We start from the raw sequence: 12,937 nt of genomic DNA on the forward strand, positions 1-12,937 counted from the left end.
ATGACAAATAAGAGAAAAACTTAAACATATTTGTATGATTTGCTTTAATATTAACAAAATGGCCTGTTACGAATGTTTAAGTAAAATAACAAAAAAGTACAGATAAAAAAAGTTTAAAAGTTACCAACTATTTTGTAATTCTTATAAAAATTTCAATGGTACTTTGTACAACGAAATCAGTCAACACATAAGCAAGCACGATCACTTTAGAGGTATGCTTGTACAAGCCGGGAGCAACAAACTTGTCACAGTTGAGAGGCATCAGCTGTTTGTAGCTTTACTGTTCTAAAGATTATTTATGTATAAACAATAAAAAATGGCAGCTAGTGGTTAAATGATACATTTTTCTACATGTGTTAATAGATAGAACAATTTTATTCTACTATTGAGTAGCACTATGAGTACTATTCATGAACACCTGACACAGCCGCAGCCTCTGGTATCAAAAAGACAACTTTTGTACTGTATAACTGTGAAGCAAAAATATTTACATTGTAAAAATTCCTCTTGTTACTTACTATATTGATGCATACATGTAAACTATTTTCCATAAATATGTAAATAAAAATTATTGTCCATTATCTATGAGCCACAAACTTCTTCCAGGGTGTCACAAACTTCTGTGGCTCATAGATAATGGACAATAATTTTTATTTACATATTTATGGAAAATAGTTTACATGTATGCATCAATATAGTAAGTAACAAGAGGAATTTTTACAATGTTTACAATGTAAATATTTTTGCTTCACAGTTATACAGTACAAAAGTACTGTATATATATATATATATATATATATATATATATATATATATATATATATATATACACACACAAAAAGTGTATTATTAGTTTTTTAGTTCATAGAATAGTAATGGTAATAAAAGTAATGACAACATTTTATTAGAACCTGATAAAATCTATTCTTTCAGCTACTTTGTTCCATAATATTTCAGTTTCATTAAGGAGGTCCCTAGCATGCAGCACCCGATCATCGTAGCTCCAGTAGTATTTCTCTTTCAGCAAGTCAAAATTTACATTCATCTTAAAATGTAGAGCGGTTCCAGATTTATTTGCAATGTCAAACTCTTCTATACCTTTCTTTATAAGTTCACCATCCCTTGTACTGACTTTCTCGTAGACATCATATAGTTCTCCAATGTATTCTTGGAAGCCCTCAAGTAGCTCGCTTCCTTGGTTGGTCGGATCTTTTAACCGTTCTGTTAACATATTTCCAAGCTCAAGCAACCGTTTTTTGTTGTAGTCTTCAAAGGTATTTGAGGAGCAAAACATTAACATTGATGTAGCTAGTATTAGATTCATAGCAAAATGAGTATGTTTTGAGATAAAACACAATTTAAAGTACGGTTTATCCATATATTACTCACATATGGCTTTTATTTATAAATATAATAATGCTGATTAGAAACACTTTACAAATGATACAAAGTTAAAACAAGCTCTCTGTACTCTTTGATAAGATAAGAATATCAATTCCATCTAAATGAGGTATTAACTTTTAATCAAACTTTAAATATAATTTTAAAAATAACAATGATTTTTTACTTAACAAAGTTATTATTTGCTGCTTATATTATTTATTATTAGTACTGCTTATAATAAACTTTTAAAAGCTGGAGCCAGTTCAATTATAGATCCAAAACATTACTGTGTCATCGTTTACCCTGCTGTATATTCATATTTAAAAAATATATACTTTTCATTAGTAAAAACTAATATTTTATAAAATTTAGTGCAGTTCACCCTCACTGGAGTCGGATGAAACTCCAGGAGGTTTGTTATCCTCTTCTGTATCGGGATCGGGTATACCATGCCGTAATCTGTTTGCCCGTTCTTCCATTGCTACCCACAATTCTCTAGTGTCTTTCAGAATAGTTTTGATGTCTTCAGTCTCGTTGCTGTCGTTCCACTTGTACTTTTCTTCTATCAGTTTGTAGTCGAGTTGAAGTCCAACATGCGGTGGGCCTCCCAGCTCCTCGATGACATCAAATACTGCCATTCCTTTACAGACATCAGCTCCACTTTCTGACCTCATCTGGGTGTAAATGTCATCCAGCATGTTGAAGTATTTGTAAAAGTCTTTGAGAAGTAACTCCCCATGTTCTCCAGTTGGATTTTGCAACCTATGCACCAAACTGTTTCCCAAATTTACTATGGGATTTGACTGTGTTTTTGCAAAGCAGATTTCAACAGTTGAACTTAGAAAGAGAACGCATATCAATATCATTGTAATTTAAATGGCAAGCTGATAAAAACCCAATCAATTGGTTTTCAAGTTAGTTATGTAATACTGAATTAAATTGATGGCCTTGTGCAAGGTTCTCACATCAAACAACCGTTAAAGATACCATTTATAAAATTGACTGTACACTGAAATACAGATAATTAAAATAATTAATCAACATGTTCTTATGTCAAACATTTAATACAATCTTAGCTTACTTTAAAATTTTTTAAATTCTTGGTGTGTTTTAGTTGAGTATAAATATAAAAAAAGTCTATCTTCCTTTGTGTTATATAATCTGCTATAGTTAAATCTTACTTTAAAATTATATTTTGTTCACTTTGAAGTAAATAATACATGTTTTCAAACAAAAGTTTTTTTTTTAATATGTAAATATGGAACATTTACCAAAAGAATCCATAAACTTATCAAATGTGTGCATGCTTTTCATATAATGCTTTAAGCTTTTCCCAAATTTTTCTGTTGTCTTTCAAGACCCTATCAATCATTTGAGTGTCACGATCATTTTTAAACACTTTGAACAGGAACTTGTCAAAGTCCACTTCCACATTCAGGTGAGGAGGTCCTCCGTCCTCTATAAGCCCTTGTACCAGGTCTAACCCTTCTTTCTTCAATAATTTATCATTACTTGTTATGTTTGTGTGAATCTCCTCTAAGTTGTTATAGTAATCAAATAGATCCTTCATCAGATCTTCACTCCCTTTTCCTGGATTTTCAAGTCTGTTTTTGAGCGATCTACCGAGAGAATCCAAATATTCCCCTTTGTCTTGATTGGATGAAACTGCACTGATTATGGTCGCTAAAGAAACCACAATGGTGAATATATTGATTTTGTTCAACAAACACTTCATCTCTCAATAACTTTAAAAAAGTTAAGAGTATTCCAACTGATAAAATATTTATGTTATCAAATAATAATTATTTGTTATCTAGAATGTGTGTATATTTATGTGATATTGGATAATGTAATGTTCATAAATATGATAAGAATATACTTTGTTATATTAAGGGAGACAAGAAACAAAATATAAAATTGATGTATATATATATATATATATATATATATATATATATATATATATATATATATATATATATATATATATATATAAATTTTATTTAGTGCTTTTGCTACATCCCTGATGATATTTAAAGTTATATTTTTATATTAAATTTAAAAAAACTGGTTTATTATGAAATCTATTGCTAATAAAACAATTTTGAAACTACTCACACTTTCAAAGTTAGTGAATATATGATATGATGATAGATGACTTTTTATAGATAAGTCAGGGAGAATAATAAATGGTCCATTTATGTTTGGCTTTAAATTTTACAGTAATCCTTCTGTTGATTTAGATTCATTAATATAATATGTAAAAAATAATAATAATATATATATATTTATGTTTATTTTAAATGAAACTTTGATAATATTCACTTCTAAAACTAATGATCTAGTCTTATACTATTAAAATTAATTGAACCATATCTGACTAGAACTGTTTTGATAAATAAATAATTTCAAACATTCTTTTAATATTATTATGCAAGCTATTTTATCTCATTTACATATAATTCACATTTTGCACTTGTTTGAATACATACTTTTAATTTAATAATGATTTCATTTTAAATTTTTATAGATAATTTGATAACAACTTTATGTGTTCTTCATAGTTTCTTTTCCTAACAGTCAACTCATAAATTGTATTGCCAAAACAAATTCTATTGTATATTAATTACATAGTGATTAATTTTTATTAATAATCTGTAACTAAGGAATATTAATAATCTGGTGGTTGATCGGTGCCAAAATCAAAATTGTCAAATGTCAATTCATTGTACAAGAACTCAACGTTCTCTCTGAGAGCTTTCATGGATTTGATAACATCGTACAACTCTTGGACGCTTCTGTCATTCCACTCAAACCTCACCTTCAAGTGATCGAAGTTGACACTCTTCAGTAACAATGAGGGCATCCCATAATCTAAAACCTGCTTTGCATAGTAGAATCCTCTTTTCTTTTTATCATTATCATTTTCCTTCATCATCCAATAAATGTCATCAAAGTTGTTATAGTATTCATAAAGGCTTTTTAACAACAAGTTTCCATTTTCTACATTTGGGTCTAACAAAACACTGTTTATGCATTGTGTCAAATTTTTGATACATACTACGGTTTCTTCTGTTGGTAAGTCTTCATCATTTGTTGCAAGTTTTGTGAAGATTATAACAGGGCTGAGGATTAATACTACAGAAACTGTCTTCATCAAAATAGTCATAAGCTATCTAAATGGCTTTGCTTGTGTAAGCTTGGTATAAGTCAGTCTACTGATTTAAAACGTTTTATGAGATGTTTGAGAAATGCATAATATCTAAATGGACTTGTGGCTCTTTTATTGAATTTACTATACAAACTGAGAAACTGTTTATTTTTTTACGAATAAGTGTTTTTATTATTTTACTAAATAGTTTTCAATTGTTGCTATAGTCTAATATAACCTATGTTTAGTTTTAACGCTTGATGATTTTTTATCTTAAAATAATAAAACCATAAGTTGGCTTTGATGTTGATGAAGACCAACTTTGTATTAATATTTTTGTAGTAATAATCTTAATTAATATAATTAGTTGGAAGCATGTTCAAATGTGTAACTTTTTGAAGTTTAAATAATCTGATAGTGGAAATAACGTTTACAGCTAGTATAAATCTAACTGTACTTGATTTTTATGTCATTTATGGTTTTATAAAATATTTATTGTGCTTTTTATCTTTACAATTTTATTGAGAACATTTAAATTATAAATGGAAATACTTCATCAAATTGTTGTTTTTGATGTTTAGTTTTATCAAGCGTTACTGCGCAAAATATAAATTACAAGTTAATACTTCAGATGTAAAAATAATTTACCAAAATAAAACTTTGAACAGAATAGTTGTACATAAAAAATTCAAGTGTATATCTAGGAGTCTAGAGAGGTCAGAAAAAAACCATGTCACTGCACATTACAGGTACACTGTAAAATATTGCATACGCTGGAGGAAATGAGAGATTGAGCTGCATGGAGTTTTTATGTAAAACTTGTTTTGTTGTCAAGTTTGTCTTTGGTTCGCCATATATTAATTTATACCTCGATGTTTTTTGATTGGGTAACATTATGACTTAAGTTTTTCTGACAACCTGATTTCTATCCTCAAAACCCTGCTATTTTTGTAACATAAAATGATGGCAAATGTTCTTAATCCTGTTATTCTTTCAAATAATCTATTGTCAGTAAGAAACTCATAACAAAATCAATGCTGTTGCATTTTTCCTACATCATTTTAGTACAGAATCTTAATATCTTAAGATATGTTATAAGATAAGTAGGCCAATCTGAACTCATAAAATTAGTTCATGTTTGTACATGTCATTTACCCCTAACGCTAAATCTAATCAAGCTGAAATTTGCAGTAAACGTATTACTTGTATACTTTGAGAAAAATATAATAGTCGCTGATAATTGTTCCAAGAGAAATGGCTTTAAATTGTAAAATAATATATTTTTTCTTTTAGTTTTCATAAATTAATGTAAGTAGAGCCAATACTGATTATAAATATAAGTTTGCGAGATAATCCGACCAAAGAGAAAGTCTAATAATTATTATTTTACTTCAAATTACCCTTCTCAAATTTTACAATCGCCAACCCAGGATGAAGTCAAGAAGGTGACGGGCCTCAGGAAACCGATATGGCACCTCAGGAGAGCAAAATGTAGTAGTTCATTGTTGGGCTCCTCTTTTTGGACAATCCAAGGTGCCTCGACCCACTTGGATGCCAACAATAAAACACTCTTGGCCTCCAAATAGCTGGAGATAGAGGTGCATTCATCATTGGGTGTTGAGATACCAAATGAGATTGGGTTAACTGCGTCCTAGCCCCCTATTTGTACTCCCGGATGTCTAACATCTCACTATGATCTTGTGAAGAAAACAAATATGGATTAAATTAGCTTTGGGCAATGTTGTACTATTTTCTTCTGTTGCTCTTTATTTAGACTAAGGTGATATCGGTTGGCAACGAAACTGCTACGATTCTACCGCATTAGGTCTATAGCCAGGAATTTATCAATGAAGCAATCTATATAAGAGGGAAGTAATAGGTGAAGGAAGGAGGAATGGATGTATCTCTGAATAAAAGAAAGGAGACGCACTGTTCATATAATGTTAGGTGCAATGTCCTTTGTCCGAAATGTTGTTTGTAAGAATGATAATCTGTACGAAAATTGTAGGAAGAAACAGAAAGTTGTGTCCTTGAAGATAAAAATTGCATTCCTCCATCCATGCCTCTACAAAAGTTTTTCCACCTGAAGTCAAATAGTCCCAAGTGGCACACTTTACGTTTTGGTTAAAATCAGAGTTGAACTTGTTCAACTACATAATATCATGAGAGTTTTACACTGTCACACCTCGGTTTAATTTGACACATAGGCAATCAACTGTTCTATATAATTAAATGTTTTAAATGCAGCTGACCATGTGAATAATTTAAAGAATAAATTCAATATTTGATTGTTTTTCAAATCAAACTACTTAGTGTGACAATTTCTTTCAGTTGAAACTATCAAAATAGTATTCCTAGCTATACCATGTGCTTTGACACAATGTTAACTTGTGCAATTATTGTAGTTTATGCATCCGCTTCATCCTATACAAATAATTGAGTTTAGCTTCATTTCACCTTCCTCTCAGTGCACCGTCTGAAATCTGACACTGCCAAGCACTTCAGACATGTCAAGTCAAACACTTCATCTTGATTGGCTCCCATGCTTTATGGAATCAGTTTTCAGTAGTTTCAGAAGTGACTGTCAGCATGCTGAAAATAAAGAAGAAAAGTGCTGCTTAGACCTTTTTTCTATCACACTTTCTTTAAATGAAATTGAATGGCAATTAAAGAGCATTCATAAACTTCAGGCGCTTAGATACAAAAATAAATAACTCCATACCAACTAAAGTAGTATAAGAGACTTGTTCTAAGCGTGTGTTACCTCAGGATTGTTTTACATACCTAGCAACAAAAATGGAAAAAGTATGGAAGGAAGAGTTGGAAGTTACAGAATTTAAAAGTTAAGAAAAGGCGAATAAAACATTCCTGATACCCACTATGGTACCAATTTACCTATTTCCATTTGTGAAACCTATGCAGCATTTGCAGCTGTAATGGTAATTTCATCTAAATTAATTTAATTCATTTGACAGCCTTAGATAATCCTATGCTATCATGATAATCCTATAATCCTATCCTTTTTCAAAGCAACTCATATATAAGGTCCAAAATAACAATCAATATAATTTCAAGTGGTTGTGCTTTATGTAGCAACATTAAATGGTAAATTTGTTTGTATTGGAATTAGATTCTAATGTAAATCACCAGATAAGTTGATCAAGTCAGAGTGATTCTCCAATAATACACAGTTATAGTGATGCAATGTTTACTTAGAAATACTCCTCTTTGCCCAGCTCCTTAACAAGCATCTCATCCCAGACCCTGCGAGTGTAGGAGACGATGATGTGGTAGTTACTGATCTCTTCACCCTCCCAGTGGTACTTGTCGATAAACTGGTTGTATGGAATGTACAGCAGGTGTTGGGGACCTCCGTCTTTGTCCAGGCGCACTAGTAGCTCTTTAGCGTCTGGTAGCCTCTCGGCCACAGCCTCCTGGAGCCTTGTCAGTTCATGGAGGTAGAACACAGCTGCACTCAGGACCTGCAAAGGCACCCAAGTTGGTGTGGTTCTTATGTAAATTGTTTTTTTTTATTCTAAACAAATATTTTTATGCTTATTTTCCTCAACTAAACCTTATCTTGATCTCGTACTGGGCAGTATTTTGTTCTTTAAAACGTTAAATGTAATTTTAGAACTGCAACTTCTTAGAAAATGAATTACATTTTTCTTAATAAAACATGACATCAATAAATAGATTTAACATAAACAACTAATGATGGATTTTTGCAGTTACATTTTACAGTTTTAAAGGAACAGTTTGAAGCCATATATTGTTTCATAGGGAGATTGAGTTAATAGGATAGAAATGATTGGTTGTAAAATGCTGAAAGTAGTGTCAAATAATACTTAGGCTAGGAGTAATGCATTAAAATTAAAAAGTAATAACACTGTGTAAAAGTGAAGGAAACGGGATTTTTCCGGACATTTGCCATCGTTCAGTGAAACAAGAAATCAGTAACACTACGTTTCGAGATCTGCTGTCTGATCTCTTCTTCAGGTAAAGAACTAACCTAATACATAATTACAAACTAGGTTAAAATAAACAAATCATACCAAAGGGTTGTGGCACGCCTAAGTCAGGAATCACAACCACCATGTTGTTTGTCAACTTCACTAACTCTAAAAATATGCACTTAATAAAAAACTATACACAACACTAATCATTAAAACTGAACTACAGAATACAGGTCACAATACGTCTGCATTCGTCCAATAACCACCTAGGACTGACCAGAGGGCACTAGCCAATGGCAATCGTCACTGCAGACAAAAACAAGATGGTGGAAATAAAAAGGAAGGGGGACAGGAATGGGCCCTTTTGTTATTATTGGTTCATGCTAGATGAACTTTTTAAAACCATATTGTGACTCTGCATTGGTTTATTACAAATATATGATCCGTTTGATGCTTTTGGTTTTCTTTTTAGTTCATTTTTTAGAATTGGCAACCAAAGCGGCCTAATCTCGACTGATGGTTGACTGATTGGTTGGTCTGACAATTTAATGTATGTTGCCTCAATTAATTTCCTTTTGAAGAAATGTGGTTCCCGATGTATTATGTTGGCTTCATCCCAATTCATATGATGGTCTTCGGACCAACAATGGTGTGCAATTTGTGTAATGGTGTTTGAGTACGTTTGTGATTCACCCAAGGTAACCGTGTTGTGTAATGTGTGTGTCATGTAGGATCGTGTTGTTGACCCATTTTTTTTGCTGAAGACACATCCTTGGAACTAACTACTTGGACATGTTAGAACTGTCCAACTGTGTTATGTTTTTCCACAAATTGATGATATTGAAAGGGAAAAAGGAATAGCTGTTACTTTCCAACAAGATGGAGCACTGCCTCACTACAGTCTTATTGTGCGTGAAGCTCTCAACAGAAGATTCCCTAATCACTGGATTGGTAGAGGTGGTCCTCTTGCATGGCCGCCAAGGAGCCCTGACTTAAAACCTTTAGATTTTCTTTTGTGGTTACATAAAAAACATTGTCTACACTCAAAATATCCAGTGCCTGCAACATCTAAAGGACCGAATCACTGATGCAATAACAACTGTGACTCCTGACATGATAAAGAGGATCTGGATGGATGTGGAGTATCGCTTCGATCTGTGTCGTGCCACAGGCGGAGCTCACATTGAAACATACTAAATACATAAATAAAACTTTATGATTTTTCTATCTTTTGGTGTAAAAATAATTAAATTATTTTTATTGCATTCTGAGTTATTATAAATCAAAATTAGACCACCTTTTTCGATGACCCTGTATATTAACATTTTATATACTCAAACACTTTTTAAAATAAGAGCAATAAATAAAATTGAATCAATTAATTTGTTTTTATAAATGTTTCAATGCTCAAGGCAGTACTAAAAAATCTCACCTCACACTTGATGAAACCAATCACATTAAAAGAATATCTTATTTTTAACAGATTTTATAGAAATTAATTCAAAAATAAAATGTTCATATTTTTTATTTAAAAACTATTAACTGGTTATTGTGATTTTAGTCACTGCATATTAGTATATCATTTTCTAACAGAAAGAATGTTTATTTTTAATATAAATCAATATAAAATAAACATACAAATATAAAATTTTACATTTTTATTATATTTTATTACAAACATCCAGTCACCTACACATTTTTTATAACATCCAGTTAACCAGACATTGGCATTGATATGCTTAATGTATGAGTCTAAATTACAACTATCTTGATTTATGATTTAGCTTTTACATATCACAAAATTAAACACACAAGCCTGTCACATTGGTGGTACTGTTGACTTAAATTACTCTGAAATTAACATAGAACTTTTATTTGAGTTCTTGAAACTAAATATATTATTATGAAGTGTAGTTTGATTTAATACTAAAGTGATTATACCTTACTTAGAGGATTTTATTGTTTTTCTCAACTTTTTTTATGTGAGTCCCACACCCCATCTAAATATGCCACTACACTTTCAAAAAAGAAATTGTTATAACAGCCAAGCAGGATGACCTTAGAAGCTTTGTAACTTGACGAACATAAAGCTGGCATGAATTGGGAAAACCAGAGAGGGAATGCTTAGTCTGTTGTTGCACATGGTGGAGTAAGAGAGTTTTTAGACAATTGGACAACAAAAGGCATCACCAATCGAAAATACAAGCATATAAACCCAGTGATTTTAACTTTTCAAAGTACAAAACTATGTCAGACATTTAATAGATGTCCAAGTTTGTAGGAAGCGACTACAGGATTGTTTGGCTAATACAAATCAGTAATACGTTTAATCCTCTATACCATTACCAAAATTCAATTTTTCAAACATACTACTCAACTGTGGACGTTTTATTGCATTTTGAATCAGCAGTTTTACATAGTCAAAAGAAATATATTCATACAAATATATAACTAATATATATATTTTTTAATATATAACTATGTATATATATTTTTAATATATATATATATATATATATATATATATATATATATATATATATATATTTTAGCTCCTATATGTGATAAGAGAAAGTTATCTATCTTAAGCCACAATATCATTTATAAATATTGGCGTAAGTGAGATAAATCTGTATTATTCATTTTTCCTTAATGACAAGTTGTAAGTTAAAAAGCTGTAATAAGGCCAACTTAGTATTCCAAACAAGAATAATAAATCACCTGGCTGCCAGTCTGTGGAGGTTCTTTGTAGTAATTTACTAAGGTGGTATTCAATGCGAACAAAGGCGATCCTTTTTCATCTGCCAAGACGTGTGCAATTATTGAAACTAGGTAAAATAACAGCATACTTATTACTGTTTTCAATCTTTCTTATCAGTCTATTATTTAGCCTGTTGAGTTGGTAGGGCTATTAATAAATTATAACTTACTAGTCTAACCATCTTATCATAATTTAATCATACATGATTAGTCAAACCGACTAAATGTTAGTGATATTAGATGTTATTAACAAGCCCATGTTTTGTTTTCTTTTGAACCGTATATACATTTTAGCTTGTGCAAAGTATTTGATTAACTGATATATAAGCTTCTATCTCTGTGTATAAAAAGAGCATATTTAACTGATTTATGCATTATTTGTAGGTTTTCATGTACACTTCCCATGTACCTGGCTAAGTATTATTGAGCACTTACATAATTTGGACTATCAATACAATATTAAGGAGTTATAATTAATTGTGCTACATTCAATTTGAGTCCAATATTACGTTATCACAATATACAGTTTTAAACATGCTCCTGGAGTAAATTAAAAATAACCTTGTTTAAACATTTGTTATTGAATAAAGAAAATGTAAAGTAACTAAAATGTTATATATTGCTGCACATATTATTTTAGAATACATTAAACTTGTAAACTAATAATGGTGGTATTTTCAAATAAAAGATGAAATGTTAGGTATTGGAGGTAAGTCAAAGTTATTATATAGTTTAAGTTTTTTATCATGTTAATATTTTTCACGAACTGTAAAAAAATTATGAATAGAATTTCTCAAAACATAATTTGTTTGTATAGCCTGAAGTTATACACTAAGTGTGGATTTCAAGTTTCAAACATTTCATATATCAAATTATGATAAACAAACATTTTGAAATAAGAAAACTATTGAATCAAACTACCCTAAATCTGAAAGAATTAAAAGAATGTTGAATTTTTTGACCTCAGATCTCATTGGGAATATCCATCAGTAAATGGTAGGTTAACAATGGCACTTCTTCTACAAGACATGGCCATGTAGTTCTGATGCAGCGAGTCTGATTAAAGCACTAAGAGTCGGGTTTCTCAAAATAATCACTGTGTATTTGAGGACTTCTTAGAGATATCTTATTAAACAAGTGAGAATTCTCAGTGGTATCTTAACTTGAAAACAAGTACTGAGAAGTGATCCCAAAAGAGTGCTGACATGCCAGCACTTGTCAGCTGTCTTGTAAAATTCTATTTTAGACACTTGGCTCATTCTATACGTAAGTTACAAGTAAAGTTTTGGTAACGGTGCTGCTTTTTAGTGATGTTTCAATGAACTGTATTGCCTATGCTTAAAAAAGTATCGTACCATGAAAAACATTTAGATTTTTGACCTTGAAACCTGTTTTCAGTCAGTTTTATGTGTTTTGTCTTATTTGACACAATTATATATATTTAAAAAAGTGTTATTAATACTTTTTTTGTATGTTTTACTATTAATTAGAAGTGCAGTTTTATCATATGAAAAAAGGACACTATTTGGACTTTTTTGGCTAAAATTTTTATGTTATCATGTTAGTGTGTAGTAAATAAGGAGTAATTTAAAAAAAAATCAAAATTAGAGGACTTTTTCCTAACTATTTTTAATCGTGCAATGACCCTTTGTGTCAAAAACAGTGGACGTGCTGGCATGCTTGTACT

The 12,937-nt window shown here is 30.7% G+C and overlaps 1 protein-coding gene across 1 annotated transcript; it reads right to left on the reverse strand.

The window, feature by feature from the left end:
* Positions 1 to 7,728: 7,728 nt before the first annotated feature.
* On the reverse strand, positions 7,729 to 11,642 carry LOC124366371. The gene is made up of 2 exons (XM_046822879.1): positions 11,212 to 11,642; positions 7,729 to 8,016 (listed from the first exon to the last, which is right to left on the reverse strand). The coding sequence occupies exons 1-2, from the start codon at positions 11,335 to 11,337 to the stop codon at positions 7,747 to 7,749; spliced, it is 396 nt and encodes a 131-aa protein (XP_046678835.1). The 5' UTR covers positions 11,338 to 11,642; the 3' UTR covers positions 7,729 to 7,746.
* Between the last annotated feature and the right edge of the window lie 1,295 nt (positions 11,643 to 12,937).

This window comes from Homalodisca vitripennis, chromosome 1 (genome assembly GCF_021130785.1).
Source record: "Homalodisca vitripennis isolate AUS2020 chromosome 1, UT_GWSS_2.1, whole genome shotgun sequence".
Classification (NCBI taxonomy): domain Eukaryota; kingdom Metazoa; phylum Arthropoda; class Insecta; order Hemiptera; family Cicadellidae; genus Homalodisca; species Homalodisca vitripennis.